Raw genomic sequence first — 13,287 nt, forward strand, 5'->3', positions numbered from 1 at the left:
TGATCACACAATGTTCTGTGCATATATTTATTTACTTAACAGGTTATTTTATAATGAGTTTATGTGTGTGTCACTTTCATTACACTATGAGCTCCTTGAGGGAGAGACTAACATATTCATCTCTAAATCCCTAGTGCCTAGCATAGTACCTTACCATTTAAGTGCTTAGTAAATGTTTATTAATGAATGAATAGATGACCACATATGTTTCCCTGGACTTTTGTCAGCCCACTATTATTCTTCCTCTGTATATTTTTCCTGGAGAATCTTTGTTGTTTTCAGTTAGAAGTAATCAAGATGGTGTTATGTCCAGGGGACTCTGTAATCACCATACCCTGCATATCCTGCCCCAGACCACAGCAGCACAACACCATGAGGTCCCCAAGGTAGAAAAATACACAAAAGATAATGGCAAAGGAATGCAGAGTAGCACTTTTTTAACTAGGCTTTTGCCCCCCAAACTCAACAAATACAATACTTGTAAGCTGGAATGAACCAAATGGCACCTTCATTTTCTTATAAACCCAATTCAACATATCTAGCAGTACTAGAGGAGCAGGAATAGGGTACATGTTTGCCCCTGGTGCTTAGCATTAAGCCAGCTGAGGCCCCATTCAGGTTATTGGCCTCCAGACAGATTATCAGTCCCACAGAGGGGGAATAAACAGAAGAGTCAGTGAGGTGGCCTGGACTTCTCCTTTGTGAGTATGATTACCACTTTTGAGACATGAGTGTGAGAGGAAGAAAAGGGAGCTGTCCAGGTTTGGCAGGCTCTGAGTCTAGAGAAGTCTTATCCCCATCCCCCAAAACAACTACACCGAGTTTCAAATATGGTACCTCAGTGCTTTATCCTGAAGTTACCTTGCCTTCTACTGTTCTCTAGCTTTGAGCAATTCGTATCATTAGGGTGTTCTTTATTATCCTCATAATGCTGTCCCTGGTCTTTTTTTTCCTATTTAAACATAGAATCACAGATATAAGTGAGTGTGGCATTCTCTAGAAGCACATAGGTATTTAGACAAAAAACACAATTAAATATTCTAATCATGAAATCTTGTTTCCTTTTCCATTTAGATAATATCATTATGTACCAAGCATGATGATTGTTTCATCAAGTCTACAATAACTGTTAATTTCCTTACCTTCCTTTTGTTTTCCCTTCAAAAAAATATTGTGTGGCTCGAGAGATCTTTAGGTTCCTGCTGAAATAAAATTTTCTGTTGACCTCATCTTCTTTCTTTCCTATAGTTTCCATTCTAGCTGAGACAGAAGAAATCAAGGCCATTTTGAAGGACAAGGGAATTGATGTGGAGACCATTGCTGAGGTGCACCCCATCAGAGTACAACCAGCTTGTATTCTCAGCCACATTTATTCCAGCCTAGGTAAGGAGATTGGCCAGCCTGCTAGAATCAAAGCATTATTTGATACAGGCTGGTTTCCTTCCTTTTTATTTTTTTCTTGATCTTTATTGCTTTATTAAACTGCATCTGAAAAGGAATTTAGAGTCTCTGGAATCTAAGTTTCTAACCCTATATATCCTGAGCAGGCTTGATAATTTTCAGTGTGTTTTATGAACTCTTTGGTACAGAGGGCATGACTGTTATCAGGCAACTTTGTATCTTCATTCCAAGTGTGTGCTTAACCAACTTGTTCTTCTCCCCTTTCTTGGGACCTATATTTCCATTTTGAAAAAATGCTAACTTTATATACATTAATAGCCAAGGAACTTGTTTTTAGTTCTTTATACTTTGTCATGTAATGAATTAGTTGACAATATTTTAAAATTCCATTTCTTAATCTAATACTTATTTTTAATTAGTACTTATTTTTTATTCAACTTATATATTAAATTTGGTGATAGACACATTAAACAAATTACTACAAGTTAAAAATTTATGCAAGTTACTACAAATTTCACATTAAACAAATTACTACATTGTTAAAAAAAGGATGTGCAAAATTTCTAAACCACCCTTGTGGAAGGCTGAATAGTGGCCCCAAAAGATATTCAGGCCCTAATCCCTGGAACCTGTGAACATTACCATTTAAGGCAAAAGGGATTTTGTGGGTATGATTAGATTAAGGAGATTGAGATTGGTGGGGAGGATTATTTTGGATTATTCAGGTGGGCCCTAAGTATAATCACAAGTCTCCTTATAAGAGATACCCAGAGGGAGATCAGACTGTAGAAGTAAGAGATGTGATGACAGAAGCAAGTGATCAGAGTGATAAGGCTGTTAGGCTTATCCTCTAGAAGCTGGAAGAGTCAAGGAACAGATTCTCCCCTGGAGCCTCCAAAAGCAACCAGCCCTGCTTGACACCTTGATTTTTATTTTACGTCATAGTAGCCATAAGGTTCATTTTGAACTTCTCATCTCCAGAACTGTAAGAGTATAAGTGTATGTTGTTTTAAGCTACTGAGTTTATGTTACTTTGTCATAGCACCAATGGGAAATTAATACAATCTTAAATCAAGCCACAAAGTAAATTTATAAATGAAGAATGTACCTTACATAGTAGATTGCCACTTACAAACCCTAGTTGTGTGTGTACTTTTTTTCTTCACCAAGAGTGGTCTGTTAGTAATTAAAGCCAAACCAAATTTTGTCCGGCTCAAAACCAGCCTCCATCCCTTTTTACTAACACCTACTCCAAACACTCAATTTCTGTGGCAGTTATGTAGGTCTAAATTGAGAGGGAATCAACCAAGGAGGGAAGGACCAACAGTCAGAGCTGACTGTTCTTTATCTTTCCTAGCACCCACATTTTATGCCAGCACGACCTGAACTCCCAGAGCTATTAACATTACATTTGGCTTTAGGAATATATGGATTTCCCCCACTCTTCCATTCTAGCCATAATGTAGAAAATCCCTTTTCTTTTTAAATTAAGTGCAAAGTTGGAAGTTCCTAAAGAAATTTTACCAAAAAAATGGAAAACTAAAATATAAACACATAGAAATTATCAAGTTTATTGAATATAGGTCTCAGGTCCTAATAAATAAAACCTAGCCACAAATTAGCTTGAATAGTACAAATTACTGAACCCCTGGCTCCCTCCACTGACTCAGCCCTATTAGTGGTAAATGCCAAGTCAAGACTCTGAAACTTCTGAGATTAATTTGGATTGATGCTTTACTAGGTGGGATGGGGTACCTCAGTCCTATCTAGAACCTGCTTCCTGGGTTTTTTTTTAATCTCCTTGGCTATTCCCTCTAGCTTCAGACTATAATGTACTCCTAGTCTCCAGATACCAGTCCCCTAGCACTAAATCTCTTGAAATAAGGAAGGTATTTCTCTATCTAGCCCAAATCTTACTCCATGAATATTATTTGATCTTGTAATCACTATCTTCTTTGCCCTTCTGAGAAGTCTCTATGGTTTGGGGTCTGTGGAAGTCCTGTTGATGCCTTTGATGTGATTCTCTCTGGCTCTCACTTAAAAGTTGATGCCTTTTACCCTTTTCTTCTTCACATCCATTGTTGTAAACTCAGCATAATCTTACGAGGATATAGGTAACTTCCAAGCTCTGGGACTTCATTCCTGGAATCTACCTGCATCACATCAGATCTCTCTAACAAACAGAAGCAAACTCCTTACTGACTACTTTTTCAAAGTCTGCACTTTGTTTTGGGCCTCTTACGAAGTTATTATTTCCTAGCCAGAGAAAATAGGGACTACTAGGTCTTCGGGACTTCAGTTTAATGAATGCACAAACATTTCAGGGACTCAAGTAGCAAGTTATATTTATTTTCCAAATGTGCTCCTTCATTCGCTTCATTCATTCATTCTTTCATAAGGCTCTATTGCTTACTTTTATGTACCAGGCTCTGGGTGTGATGCTGTGAGAGACATAGACATATAACCAAATAATTATAGTACAGTCTTATAAATGCTATAACAATGGCATTACGTACAAAGTACAGGAGAAAGAGAATAGATTTGCCTGGGAAGGTCAAGAAAGGCACGTTTTGATGATTTATAAAATGAGTGACTCTTCATAATTCTATTATTGCAATAATTTCACAATAACAAAAATGCTTTCTTTTAAATTTATTTATTTATTTTTGGCTGCGTTGGGTCTTCGTTGCTGTGTGCAGGCTTTCTCTAGTTGTGGTGAGCAGGGGCTACTCTTCGTTGCGGTGCATGGGCTTCTCATTGTGGTGGCTTCTCTTGTTGCAGAGCACGGGCTCTAGGCACCTGGGCTTCAGTAGTTGTGGCACGCAGATTCAGTAGTTGTGGCTCGTGGACTCTAGAGCTCAGGTTCCGTAGTTGTGGTGCCCAGGCTTAGTTGCTTTGTGGCATGTGGGATCTTCCCAGACCAGGCTCGAGCCCATGTCCCCTGCATTGGCAGGCGGATTCTTAACTACTGCGCCACCAGGGAAGCCCCAAAGTTGCTTTAAGGATATGTTGAATGACAGCTGTAATTCCACCAAGGAAAACAGGCTATTTCTTCACCAGGTATGTTCATTTATATATGTTCCCAGAAGTGGGATTCTGTGCCTCACCTCAAACACTCAGTATTTCAGTTCTATAATTTTTTTTAAATTTTTAAATATTATGTTGTTAATCAACTTTGGGAACATAAGAACTTTATAGGAGAGTGCTGTCAGAAACATGGTGGAGTGAAAAGCTACCTTTGTCTCTCCCCTTGAAGCTACAACCAGTAAAACATCTACAACACAACGAAGGTGCCTTTGCCCAACACAACAGGATGCCAGAGAATTCCACACATCTGTACATCTATAGGTGGGTGAACTGGAACACATAGAGGAGGCAGAACAGAGGGAACAGTGGAGTTGGTACCTGCAATCCCAGCCCTCTGACTGTGGCAGCTGAGCCCATAGCTTCAGAAAACCCAATAGCAGCAGGGGAAGCAGCACGCATGACTCTGCCTGCCACCACAGGCAACTTAGCAGCAGGAACAGTGGGGCCTGGGACCCCATCCCTCCAGTCACTGAGGAACCCATGACCCCAGACTCTTGCCCCACTATTTGCATTGGCAGAGCCCCCGAACCTGACAGCACCAGACACAGTGGAGACATCTGTGCAACCCCAGCTTCCCCTCCCACACTGTTCCCCTCCCCCCACAGCAGAGCCTGTGTCTCAGGGGATCTCCCACAAAAGAGAAGAGCCCATCATCCCAGTAATGACAGCAGCTCTGGCAGAAGCAATACAGCAATAAGCCTAGAGGCACAAGAAGCAACAGCAAAAGCACAGAGCCACACCTGTTACACATATGGTGGAGGCTGGAAAGTGCCACCTCTCAAGTATAACCAGAGGTAGCTCAGGTGAGCGAAACCAAAAACTTGTGTGATAGCGCCACCTACTGGAAAGCAAAAGAAAGGATTGTAACTCCTAACCGGTCATTTAACTTCAAATGTGCCAGCAGAGGAACAATTCATCAAGCAATATGAAGAATCACAGTAACACTATATCACAAAAAGAAAATGACAATTCTCCAGAAGCCAAACTTAAAGTCATGGAATATTGAGATCTAACTGATAGAGCCATCATATAGAGCCATCAAAATAGCCATCATGAAGAAACTCAATGAGATACAAGAAAACTCAGAAAGGCAGTGTAATGAGCTCAAGAATAAAATTAATGAACAGAAGGAATACTTTACCAAAAAGATTGAAACTCTAAAGAAGAACCAAACAGAAATTCTGGAAATGAGAAACACAATAAACAAGATGAAAATGCATTAGAAAGGATTGGAAATAAAGCAGACAATATGGAAGAGAGCATTAGTGAACTCAAAGATAGAAACCTAGAAATGATACAAGTAAAAGAGGAAAGAGAAGTAAGACATATATAAAAAGAGGAAATCCTATGAGAGCTACACATCTCTTTTAGGAAAGGCAGCATTGGGATAATAGGTATCCCAGAAGAAGAGAGGAAGAGCAATTATTTAAAGAAACAATAGCTGAGATCTTCCCAAACATGGGGAAGAAACTGGACAATCAAGTCTGTGAAGCAATGAGAACACCTAATTAAACTCATTGCAAAAAGACCTTTTCCAAGACACATTAAAATTGTCAAAAGTTAATGACAAAGAGGGGACTTCCCTAGTGGAGCAGTAGTGAAGACTCTGTGCTCTCAATGCAGTTCCCTGCTCAGGGAACTAGATCCCACATGCATGCAGCAACTAAGAGTCCACATGCTGCAACTAAGGAGGCATCGAGCAACAACTAAAGAGCCCTCCTGCTGCAACTAAGGAGCCCATATGCTGCAACTAAGGATCCCACGTGCTGTAAGTAAGGAGCCCACCTGCCACAACTAAGGAGCCCGCCTGCTGCAACTAAGACCCAGCGCGACCAAATAAATACAATTTTTTTAAAAATAAAGTTAATGACAAAGAATTTTAAAGGCAGCCAGGGAAAAAAGGATGGTGCCCTACAAAGGAACCCCTATTAGGCTATCAGCAGATTGCTCAGCAGAAACCCTAACATCCAGGAGAGAGTGAAATGACATTTTCAAAATACTGAAAGAAAAACTGTCACCCCAGAATACTCTATCTAGCAAAATTATCATTCAGATATGAAGGAGAAATAAAGTCTCCCAGACAAAAGCTGAGGGAATTCATCAACACTAGACCTGCCTTACAAGAGATATTGAAAGGAGCTCTTCTACCAGAAACAAAATAGCAAAAATACATAAAACTTTAAGCAGGGTGATAAATAGAATCAGAAAACTGCAGCTCTTTATCAGAACAGATTTTTAAACACTATTATAAAGGTTAAAGGGGAACAAAGAAAGCAGAAAAATAATTATAGCTATCTTATTTTGGTAACAAACCCACAACCATAAAAAGGGATAATTTGAGACAACAAAAACACTAAAAGGGGAGGAGGAAAAGGATGGAATTCATATAGGTGAGTGAACATAAGATGCTATCAGCAGAAAAAGGACTATTTTATCTATGAGAAATTTTATACAAACCTCATGGTAACCACAAAAATAAACATAAAATAGAGACACACACACACAGAGAAGAAACTGAGAAAAATATCACAGAAAACCATCAAACCAAAATGGCAGACAGAAACAAAAGGAAAAAGAAACAGTGGAGATATAGAGCTACCAGAAAACAAAAGATAAAATGGCAGTATTAAGTCCTCATATATCAATAATCAACCTAAATATAAATAAATTGAATTCGCCAAATGACACACAGTGGCTGGATGGATTAAAAAACAAGACCCAACTATTTGCTGCCTCCAAGAGGCACATCTCAACTCTAAAGACAAACATAGGCCGAAGGGAAGGGATGTAAAATGATATTCCAAGCAAATAGCAGCCAAATGAAGGCAGGTGTAGCCATATTCATATCAGATGAAATAAAGCCAAAAAAGGTAACAAGAAATAAAAATGGACAGTATATAATGATAAAAGGGACAGTTCATCAAAAGACATAACAGTGATTAGTATATACGCACCTAACATGGAAGCACCAAATTGTATAAAACAATTATTAACAGGCCTAAAGGGAGAAATTGACAGCAACACAATAATAGTAGGGGACTTTAACACCCCACTTAACATCAGTGGTTAGATCATCCAGACAGAAAGTCAACAAGGAAACAACAGTCTTAAATGAAACTTTTGACCAGATGGATTTGATAGATTTGTATAGAACATTCCATCCAAATGCAGCAGAATACACATATGTTCTCAAGTGTATATGAAACTTTCTCAAGGATAGACCATATTTTGGGACACAAAACAAGTCTCAATAAATTTAAGAAGATTGAAATCACATCAAGCATCTTTTCTAATCACAATGGAATGAAACTACAAATCAACTACAAGAAGAAAACTGGAAAAATCACAGATATGTGCAGAATGAATAGCATCCTACTGAACAACTATTGGGGCAACGAAGAAATCAAAGGAGAAATCAAAAATTACTTGAAGACAAATGAAAATGAAAATACGACATATCAAAATCTATGGGATGCAACAAAAACTGGGAGGGAGGTTTATAGCAATACAGGCCTACCTCAAGAAACAAAACTGAGCAGCACCAGAAACCAGAGCCCAGGCTCCAGGACCAAATGTTGGCCTGGGCCAGGAGCTGGACCCCCACAGACTCATAGGACCCTCAAAGAGCTGCTGCTGCCAGGGGAGTCACTGGAACTCAGATGTCCCATCCTAGTGTTACCTTGCCAGCTCTGAGGTGGGGCCTGACAGTGGAAACCCCATCCCCTGCCCACAGGTAGAGAAGAATTTTTTTTTAGAAAGAAACAAAACTCTCAAATAAACAGTCTAACCTTACACCTAAAGGAACTAGAAAAAGAAAAACAAAACCTAAGTTAATTGAAGGGAGGAAATAATAAAGATCAGAGTTGAAATAAATGAAATAGAGGCTAAAAAGGCAATAGAAAAGATCAATGAAACTAAGAGCTGTCTTTAAAAAGATAAACAAAATCAACAAACCATTAGCTAGACTCACTAAGAAAAAAAGAGAGAAGGCCCTGATAAACAAATCAGAAGTGAAAGAGGATAAAGAACAATGGATACCACAGAAGTACAAAGAATTATAAAAGAATATTATAAACAGCCATACACCAACAAATTGGACAACCTAGAAGAAATGGACAGATTCTTAGATTTATACAACCTTCCAAGACCAAACCATGAAGAAATAGAAAACTTGAGTAGACCAAGTACTATTACAGAGGTTGAAACAGTAATCAAAAAAGCTCCCCCAAAACAAAAGTCCAGGACCAGACAGCTTCACAGGTGAATTCTACCAAACATTCAAAGAAGATTTTATACCTATCCTTCTCAAACTATTGCCAAAAAATTGAAGGGAACACTTCCTAACTCATTTTACAAGGCCAACATCACTCTGATGTCAAAACCAGACAAAGACAACACAAAAAAAGAAAATTACAGACCAGTATTTCTGATAAACATAAATGCAAAAATCCCCAACAAAATATTAGCAAACCAAAGTCAACATCTAAAGCAAACCAAATTCAACATCTAAAGGGTCCTACACCATCCATGATCAAGTGGGATTTATTCCAGGGATGCAAGGATGGTTCACCATCTGTAGATCAATCAACGTGATACACCATATTAACGAAATGAAGGATTAAAAACCATATTATCATCTCAGTAGATGCAGAAAAAGCATTTGACAGAACTTAACCCTCATTCATGATAAAAACTCAATAAAGTGGGTATGCAGGGAACATACCTCAACAAAATAAAGGTCATATATGACAAACCCACAGCTACCATCATACTCAATGGTGAAAAATTGAAAGCTGTCTCTCTAAGATCAGGAACAAGACAAGGATGCCCACTCTTGCCACTCCTATTCAACATAGTATTAGAAGTCCTAGCCTGAGCAGTTAGGAGAGAAAAAGAAATAAAAGGCATCCAAATTGTAAAGGAAGAAGTAAAACTGTCACTATTTGCAGATGACATGATTTTATATAGAGAGAATCCTAAAGACTCCACCAAAAAACTATTAGAAATAATAAATGAATACAGCAAAATTTCAGGATACAAAATCAAAATATAAATATCTGTTACATTCCTATATGCTAACTATGAGCTAGCAGAAAGAGAAATTAAGAAACTAGGAATATGCTCAACATTGTTAATCATCAGAGAAGTGCAAATTAAAACCACAGTGAGATATCACCTCATGCCTGTCAGAATGGCTATCAAAAAGAACACAAATAACAAATGTTGGAGAAAAGGGAACCCTTGTACACTGTTGGTGGGAATGTAAATTGGTGCAGCCATGTGGAAAACAATATGGAAGTTTCTCAAAAAACTAAAAATAGAACTACCATATGACCCAGCAATTCCACTCCTGGCTATATATCTGAAAAAAATGAAAATACTAATTTGAAAACATGCGTGCACCCCAATGTTCACATTCACAGCAGAAGTATTTACAGTAACCAAGATATGGAAGCAACTGAAATGTCCATCAACAGATGAATGGATAAAGAAGATGTATACACACAATGAAATACTACTCAGCCATATAAAAGAATGAAATTTTGCCATTTGCAACAACATGGGTGGACTTGGAGGGTGTTGTGCTAAGTGAAATAAGTCAGACAGAGAAAGACAAATACTGTATGATATCACTTATATGAGGAATCTAAAAATACAACAAACTAGTGAGTATAACTAAAAAGAAACAGATTCACAGATATAGAGAACAAACTAGTGGTCAGCAGTAGGGAGTGGGAAGGGGGAAGGGGGAAGGGGCACGACAGGGGTAGGGGATTCAGAAGTACAAACTACTATGTATAAAATAAATATACTACAAGGATATATTGTACAGCACAGCGAATATAGCCAATATTTTATAATAACTATAAATGGAGTATAATCTTTAAAAATTGTGAATCACTATGTTGTACACCTGAAACATAATATTGTACATCAACTATACCTCAATAAAAATTTTGAAACACGATTTCTGGTGTATTGATAATTATTAAAATAATCCACTAAAATCTAAATACTGTACTCTGCTAACTTGATATCTACAATCATCCCTTTAAAATATACATGAGCAAGATATTCAACAACAACAACAACAACAAAATGACAATATCTAGGAATTAACCAAGGAGGTAAAAGACCTATACAGTGAAAACTATAAGACATTGTTGAAAGAAATTGAAGAAGAAACAAATAAATGGAAAGATATTCCACGTTCATGGATTGCAGTAATAAGCATTGTCAAAATGTCCTTATTAAGCAATCTACAGATTCAATGTAATCCTTATCAAAATCCCAAGGAAATTTTTCACAGAAATAGAAGAAAAAATTCTTAAATTTATATGGAACCACAAAAGGCCCCAAATAGCCAAAGTAATCCTGAGAAAAAAGAGCAAATCTGGAAGTATCACACTCCCTGATTTCAAACAGCAAAGCCACAGTAATCAGAACAGCATGGTATTGGCAGAAAAACAGATACATAGATCAATGGAACAGAACTGAGAGTCCAGAAATACACCCATGCATATATGGGTGTGTGTGTGTATATATATATATATATATATATATATATATATATGCATACACCCATGCATATATGGGCAAGTAATTTATAACAAAAGAGCAAAGAACATACAATGGAGAAAGGATTGTATCTTCAATAAATGGTGTTGGGAAAACTGGACAGTCACATGAAAAAATATGAAACTAGACCACTGTCTCACACCATACACAAAAATTAACTCAAAATGGATTAAAGACTTGAATATAATACCTGCAACTGTAAAACTCCTTGAAGAAAACATTGGCAGTACACTCTTTGACATCAGTCTTACCATTCTTTCTAGCTATGTCTCCTCAGGCAAGGGAAACAAAAATAAACAAATGGGATTAACATTAAACTGAAAAGCTTCTGCACAGCAAAGGAAACCATCAATAAAATGAAAAGACAACCTACCAAATGGGAGAAGATATTTGCAAATGGTATATCTGATGAGGGGTTAATATCCAAAATATATTAAAAAAAAAACTCATACAACTCAACAACCAACCTGATTAAAATGAGCAGAGGAACTGAATATACATTTTTCCAAGAAGACTTACAGATGGCCAATAGGCACATGAAAAGATGTTAAATATCACTAATTGTTAAGGAAGTGCAAGTCAAAAACCACAAAGAGATATCACCTCATACTTATAAGATTGAGTGTTATGAAAAAGACAGGAATAGAATACTACTTAGCCATAAAAAAGATGAAACCTTGCCATTTGTGAAAACATGGATGGACCTTGAGGGTGTTATGCTAAGTGAAATAAGTCAGACAGAAGGAGAAACACTGTATGATTTCACTCATATGTGGAATATAAAAAAAACTATTAAAAGCAAACATGTAGATACAGAGAACAGAGTAGTAGTTACCAGAGGAGAAGGAACTGGAGAGTAGGGGGTGTGAAATCAATGTTTCCTCAATAAAAAAAAGAACTTTATAAATATTAAACTCAAATCTTTCTGTAATGCTAATTCTTTTCTAATTTATTAGTGCACAGAGATACATTTTCATAGTTATATTCAGTGTGTACATATTAACTTGTGCTGTTTTTTTCACTTATTCTTTCATGTAAGTATTTCCACATGTTGAAAGAGCTATATATTCATCAAATTTAAATAATTGTTTCCTTATTATTGGATACTTGAATTGTTTTCCAAACTTTTTATCCTTCTATGAATACCTTTTTATAGGCATTCATACATATACTCCTGTTTCCTTGGAGTATATTCTTAGAAAAAGGATTCTGGATAAAAGAGTATGAACAGCTTTTTAGCTTTTGTTACATGCTGCTGGATTATTCTTTAGAAAGACCAACCAATTTTTAGTGACATCAAAAAATATAAAATATACCTTTTTATTAATATTTTTACTACCCCATCAATGTTGGGTTTTTATCATTTGCTTTTGTTAGATCAATCGTTTTAATACACATCAAGTTATTCTAGTTTCCTTTCTTTAATTCCCAGTGAGGGTATGTGTTTTTTCATTTTTGCTTCACTTTTTAAAAAATTGTGTCTCCTATTGCTTGTATATCTATCAGGATCTGTACATTTTTGTATATATTTATCAATTCTTTATATTTTATTTAAGCTTTTGTCAATGAGGCTTGCATTGACTTTCTTTCTTTTAGATAATTATTTTCTTGCCTTTGTGCAACTTTTAGATAATTATTTCTTTTAGATAATTTCTTTCTTTTAGATAATTATTTTCTTGCCTTTGTGCAACTTTTTCTACATCAGATACATCCATTTTATCAAGATGTATCTTTCATTTCTTCAGGAATTGTGAGTTTATCTCCTAGTTTCATTTGAATAGATATACTATTCTCATTCTCTCCAATTTTCACAAGTAGCAGGTTATCTGATTCCAAATTCCTATATACATGTTGACTGCAGGGAACTGGAAGATAGAGAAAAGTGCAAAAGAAAAGATAAAAATCTTTAAATTATAAATCTATAATTCTCCAGTCTCGGGAAATCACTGTTTCCATTTTGGAATATTTGCTTCCAATCATTTTTTGTAAAGTAAATACACAACTGTTTTTAGAAAAATGGTGTCAGAAAGAACAGTCTACAGTCTGTTTCTTGCAGCATAATATATGCTGAACCCTATTATATTTTCTTAAATAACCCCCTACAACAGTATTTTAATATCTATGTTAGCATAATATCATGAATTGGTTTTTGGTCATATTGATGATAAATTTTTTTTTCATAAAATAAATAGCCTTTTTTTTCTATTTACTTTGCACATT

The 13,287-nt window shown here is 36.5% G+C and overlaps 1 protein-coding gene across 3 annotated transcripts in view; it reads left to right on the plus strand.

Moving 5' to 3' along the window:
- Positions 1 to 13,287, plus strand: part of PHKA1 (phosphorylase kinase regulatory subunit alpha 1) — a 131,135-nt gene that overhangs the window by 49,537 nt on the left and 68,311 nt on the right. For all 3 annotated transcript variants that reach the window (XM_060002654.1, XM_060002655.1, XM_060002656.1), the window contains exon 14: positions 1,249 to 1,383. In XM_060002654.1, the coding sequence (XP_059858637.1) occupies positions 1,249 to 1,383 (135 nt within the window). The remainder of the gene's footprint in view (positions 1 to 1,248; positions 1,384 to 13,287) is intronic.

The sequence above is a fragment of the Delphinus delphis genome, chromosome X, assembly GCF_949987515.2.
Source record: "Delphinus delphis chromosome X, mDelDel1.2, whole genome shotgun sequence".
Taxonomy (NCBI): Eukaryota; Metazoa; Chordata; class Mammalia; order Artiodactyla; family Delphinidae; genus Delphinus; species Delphinus delphis.